The 4,925-nt window shown below is 60.4% G+C and overlaps 1 protein-coding gene across 1 annotated transcript in view; it reads left to right on the top strand.

Moving 5' to 3' along the window:
- GPR142 (G protein-coupled receptor 142) overlaps positions 1-4,491 on the top strand; it is a 7,050-nt gene extending 2,559 nt beyond the window's left edge. The window contains exons 2-6 of the mRNA XM_007454415.1: positions 234-406; positions 1,559-1,652; positions 1,816-1,908; positions 2,816-2,976; positions 3,620-4,491. Coding sequence (XP_007454477.1) covers positions 234-406; positions 1,559-1,652; positions 1,816-1,908; positions 2,816-2,976; positions 3,620-4,491 — 1,393 coding nt within the window. The remainder of the gene's footprint in view (positions 1-233; positions 407-1,558; positions 1,653-1,815; positions 1,909-2,815; positions 2,977-3,619) is intronic.
- The last annotated feature ends 434 nt before the right edge of the window (positions 4,492-4,925 follow it).

Here is a 4,925-nt window from a genome sequence, read left to right as displayed (position 1 = left end):
GGGGGGGGGGGGGGGGGGGGCTCCCAGCCCCAGCCCCACCCCAGCTGCAGCCTCCCTTGCACCTGTGACATCTCCCTTCCTGAGCTAGGGAGCCCCCAAATGCTTAGCTTGGGGAAGAGGGAATCCTGAGCTTAGGTTCCAGGCCACGTGGATTCAGGGGGGCACAGCGATGCTAAACAGGAAGGAATTGCGCCCTGAGGTAACTGACATGATACTGAAAGCTTCCCCTGAAGCCGGGCTGTCCCGCCGTGGCACACCTGCCTCCCTGCCTCCATCCTGCTGTCCCCCGACTGGAGGGCCTTCCGCATCCGAGTGCTGTCCGCCTGGCCCACTTCCTCTCCCCGTAAAGCCCGAGCTCACAGTGGCCTCGTGCTGCCTGAGCCCCTGCTCTTCCGGAGAGCAGATGGTGGGAGGGAGTGACCAGCGAACAGCTCTGGGGGAGGGACAAACCCACGTTCAATTTCCAACCCCCACTTGCTAGCTCTGTGGGCTTAGCATAGTTGCTGGCCTTCTCTGAGCCTCGGTCCCCTCTTGTGTGAAACGGAGGTAACTTGAGTTAGCTTGAGGGGCTGCCGGGAAGGGTGAAACGTGTAGGACAGGGTAGGTCCTCAGGAAATGTCAGCAGAGACCCTCACACTCGGCTGTAAACAGCCCCCTACTCATCCACAGTGTCCTGGTACAGGGAGGTGGTGGCCTGAGGAATTATCTGTGCTACTTGCACCCCCTGGGGCTGGAGTCCTGGACACTCTGCCTGGGGACCTGAGTGGGTAGTGCCTACTCTGGTCCCACTGTGCCACCCAGGGGACCTGGCCAAAGCCAGAGGACTCTCTGAGGACTTCAGGGTCAGGCCCCAGCCAGCAGGGGTCAGCAAGGTTTCTGTGAGTTCCAGGGATGCACGTGGAGGTGAGGCTGGGGGTGGACGTCCAGGTAGCTCCAGCCCTGGAATTGGGATCTAACGTAGGGAAACCAGCTCTGGGACATTCCCAGAGGGTGAGCGTGGGAAGCGGGTGCTGGCTGGGCCTCAGCTCTCCTTGAGCCACTCCACACGTTGTCCTGGGTGCCCTCTGTGGGCTGCACCGGTCGCTCTTCCCCTCATGGGGCTGGGGAGCCAGCTGGGCGCGGGTTCCAGCCTCTCCAGAGCGCAAGCCACGCCGGATGGTGTTGATTTGCCGGTGACTAATTTTCCTTAAAGGATGGTCCATTTCACCAGGGCCAGGAAAACAACGGCTTGCAAGGAGCCGCTGGGTCTGGGTTTCCCAGCGCTGCTGGCAGCCTGGTCAGGCTTCCGCTGACCTGGCCGTCACGGCCAGCACTGGGCATGCCTTCCTGCCATCCTTCCAGGCCAACGGCCCGCCTGGGTAGTCTCCTTCTCGTCCCACCACCCGCAGCCACCGCGGCACTGACTCCTTCAAACCTGGCCCATGAAACTTCGCTCCAGATCTGGGTCCTGCCCAGGGCAGCCTCAGCTCTCCCTCCCCAGCACTGGTTCCCTCCCCCCAACCCGCTCTGAGTCAGCTCCTGGAATCTGTCTGCCTTTCCCCAAACGCCTCACGCCCAGAGTTTGACTGCCAGACTGAGGCCGGGCGGGTTCCCAGAGTGCCCTGGAGCACGAGGCAGCCCAACCAGAGAACTGATGCTATCCCCGCCCCAAGGTCTGCCTCCCAGCCTCGCCCCTCCCCTGCCTGTGCGCCCTCCCCATCCTGGTTTGCTCCGGGCAGCGACTACTTTACAGACCTTCCCCTCAGCCTCTGCCCCGCCCTCCTCTTCCCCCTCCTTCCTCCCCCCTCCACCCCACCTCCCTGCACCGACCGTCAGGCTCAGCACCGCTGGAATAAGCCTGGGGCAAACAACCGCTCGGAGAGCTGGCGATGATGAGAGCGAGCTGCTGGGACCACCAGAAAAAGCCACGGGGTGACCCAGGACTCAGGACCCAGGAGCATGAGGCTTGCAGGACAAGAGACAGGTAAAGCGTCTAGGGCCAGCGTGGGCAGGGAGAGTAAGGTGGCCGGGCCAGTAAGGAATCTAGAGTCCGGGAGTGGGGAGCTTGAAGCGGATATGGAAACATGGAAAGCTGGAAGGTGAAACCTAAAATCCTAAAGTGTGGGTTAAGAGGGGTAGGGACCAGAGCATGAGGCTGGTCCTTATCCCAGACTGGCCACCTGCCAGCTGTGTGTGATGGCAGGCAGGTCACCTTACCCCCTCTGGACTCAGTTTCCCCGTCTGAAAACCGGGGCCATTCCAGCTCCAATAGCACTAGGAGAGGGTGCTCTCTAGCGTAGAAAGGAGCGGAACTTAGTAACATCTCTCCTTAAAGAGGGCGGTGGCTGTTTGGCAGAGCAGTGCAGCTGCTGTGAGTTACTGTGGGTCAGGATCACCCGGGATGCTTTAAAAACACAGCTGCCCAAGTGCCGGTGCAGACCCTCTGGCTCAGGCCGCCTGGAGCAAGGCCCAGGGCCCGGTATTTCACAAGCGCCCCACCCCCAAACCCCCTCCTGCCCGTGACTAGCAGCCCGTTTAGGGCCCTGTTTTGCAGGCTGAAGATCCACCAGGAGCAAATAAGATCGAGAAATAATCTCCGTGTCAGCAAGAAACGCCAGCAATTGCTTCCTCCCGCCAATGGGGGAGCCGGGCCACTGCGGGGGTGGGCTGGGGTGGAGTGTGCTTGGCAAGAAGCATTACCATTTGGCTGGGCCTGACCACAGGGTCTGCACAGAGTGGGGGTGAGTAAAGCCCTCAGGGTCAGGGTCAGGGTAGGGCTGCTGCCAGGCCAGGCTGGAAAGGAACCAAATGCTCTAACCCACCCTCTGCGCTTCCTAGGTGGCCAGCTACAGGTGACGCCAATGCTCACACCCAATGGCAGTGGGCTAAGCCAGGAGTTTGAAGGCCATTGGCCGGAGATCCCAGAGAGGTCCCCGTGTGTGGCCGGGGTCATCCCTGTCATCTACTACAGCGTCCTGCTGGGCCTGGGGCTGCCTGGTGAGTGGGGAGCTGGGTCTGGGGTCCTGGGGTTGCCCAGAAGTTGGAGTCCTCCTTCAATGGGTGCCAATCCTCTGGGCTGACCCCTGAAACCCAGGATCATAGACCCCAGGGCTCTCCTTGCCTTTGTGGGGTGATCTGGGTCACTGGAAAGCCAAGCATAGTGGGGAGTAAAAGTGAGGGGCCAGGAGTTGGGGTGCTCTATAGCTAAACCCAAGTTTTCACCACAGCAGACAGCCCCCTTCTAACCCCAGGAATGGGCACCTCCTAGGATGACTAAGTTCGTGCATGACCACCCCCAGCTCCATCAAAAGCTTCCTGTACCATCCACTGCGTTCAGAGAGCAGAGCCGGGGGTCGGGTGGGGTGTGGATGCAGGAAAGGACGGGTGGAATTAGGGAATTGCCCATCCCTGTGCCCGTTGCCAGGGAAGCTAGTGTATAAGGCAGTGGCCTACGGTGGATGACTGGACAAGGCAGGGCTGATCTGGCTAACCTTCCAGACAAAGTGAGGTTTAAGAAGGGTCTGGAAAGAGGAAAAGAGAAGCCAGAACCAGCAGGTGGGGAGGGGCGATGAGAAAGCAAATCCGAGGAGCCCTTCTAACGCCTCTGACCTCTCCCCTCCCTGACCTCGGTTGCCATCAGTCAACCTCCTGACCACCGTGGCCCTGGCCCGCCTCGCCGCCAGGACCAGGAAGCCCTCCTACTACTACCTTCTGGCGCTCACAGCCTCGGATGTCATCACCCAGGTAGTCATCGTGTTCGTGGGCTTCCTCCTACAGGGAGCAGTGCTGGCCCGAAAGGTGCCCCAGGCTGTGGTGCGCGCGGCTAACATCCTGGAGTTTGCTGCCAACCACGCCTCAGTCTGGATCGCCGTCCTGCTCACGGTCGACCGGTACAGCGCCCTGTGCCACCCCCTGCACCATCGGGCCACCTCATCCCCAGGCCGGACCCGTCGGGCCATCGCTGCTGTCCTTGGTGCTGCCCTGCTGACTGGCATCCCCTTCTACTGGTGGATGGACGTGTGGAGGGACGAGGACCCCCCCAGCACACTGGACAAGGTCCTCAAGTGGGCTCACTGCCTCATCGTCTATTTCATCCCTTGTGGCGTTTTCCTGGTCGCCAACTCGGCCATTGTCTGCCATCTACAGAGAAGGGGCCAGAGTGGGCCTCGGCCCCGGGTGGGCAAGAGCACGGCCATCCTCCTGGGTGTCACCACGCTCTTTGCCCTCCTTTGGGCACCCCGCATCTTTGTCATGCTCTACCACCTGTACGTGGCCCCCGTCTACCGGGACTGGAGGGTCCACCTGGCCTTGGATGTGGCCAACATGGCGGCCATGCTCAACACAGCAGTCAACTTTGGGCTCTACTCCTTTGTGAGCAAGACCTTCCGGGCCACTGTCCAGGAGGTCGTCCATGACGCCCACCTGCCCTGCACCCCGGGGTCACAGCCAGCGGGCGTGGTGGCGGAACCTGTGCTGAAGCCTGCAGGACTCCTCGAAGGGGCAGAACTGTAGAGGGGGAGCCCATGCAGGGAGCTTGGGGTGGCTCACAGCCAGATTACTGGGGTCTTTGTGGTTGCTCCCACAAAACTTTATCAACACCCTACTTTGCAATGTGGGGATGGAAGGAGAGGCTCCTTCCTTCAGGGGTAGCTTCCCAGGAAGCTAAATTAATGTTGGTTGAATGAATGAATGAATGAGTGAATGAATAGATGGATAGATGGATGGATGGATGGATGAATATGAGTTGTTTCCAGGCCACCCCTTCCTGGAGCCCACCTCTCATTCCCTGAGTTGATTACTTCTCTGGCTTCTAGTGGCAATGCCAGGGAGAAAGGGAGATGTCCACCGGATTCCAGGCCTTTCCTGGGCTGCGGGAACCAAACACGGGGGGCTGAACAATGGGAGAGGGGCTGCCTGGGAAAGGGAGTGGTCTTTTTTTTTGAAAG

Source organism: Lipotes vexillifer, unplaced genomic scaffold (assembly GCF_000442215.2).
Source record: "Lipotes vexillifer unplaced genomic scaffold, Lipotes_vexillifer_v1.1 scaffold518, whole genome shotgun sequence".
Classification (NCBI taxonomy): Eukaryota; Metazoa; Chordata; class Mammalia; order Artiodactyla; family Lipotidae; genus Lipotes; species Lipotes vexillifer.
The sequence above is the reverse complement of the archived record's forward strand: the minus strand, read 5'-3'. Positions and strand labels throughout refer to the sequence as shown.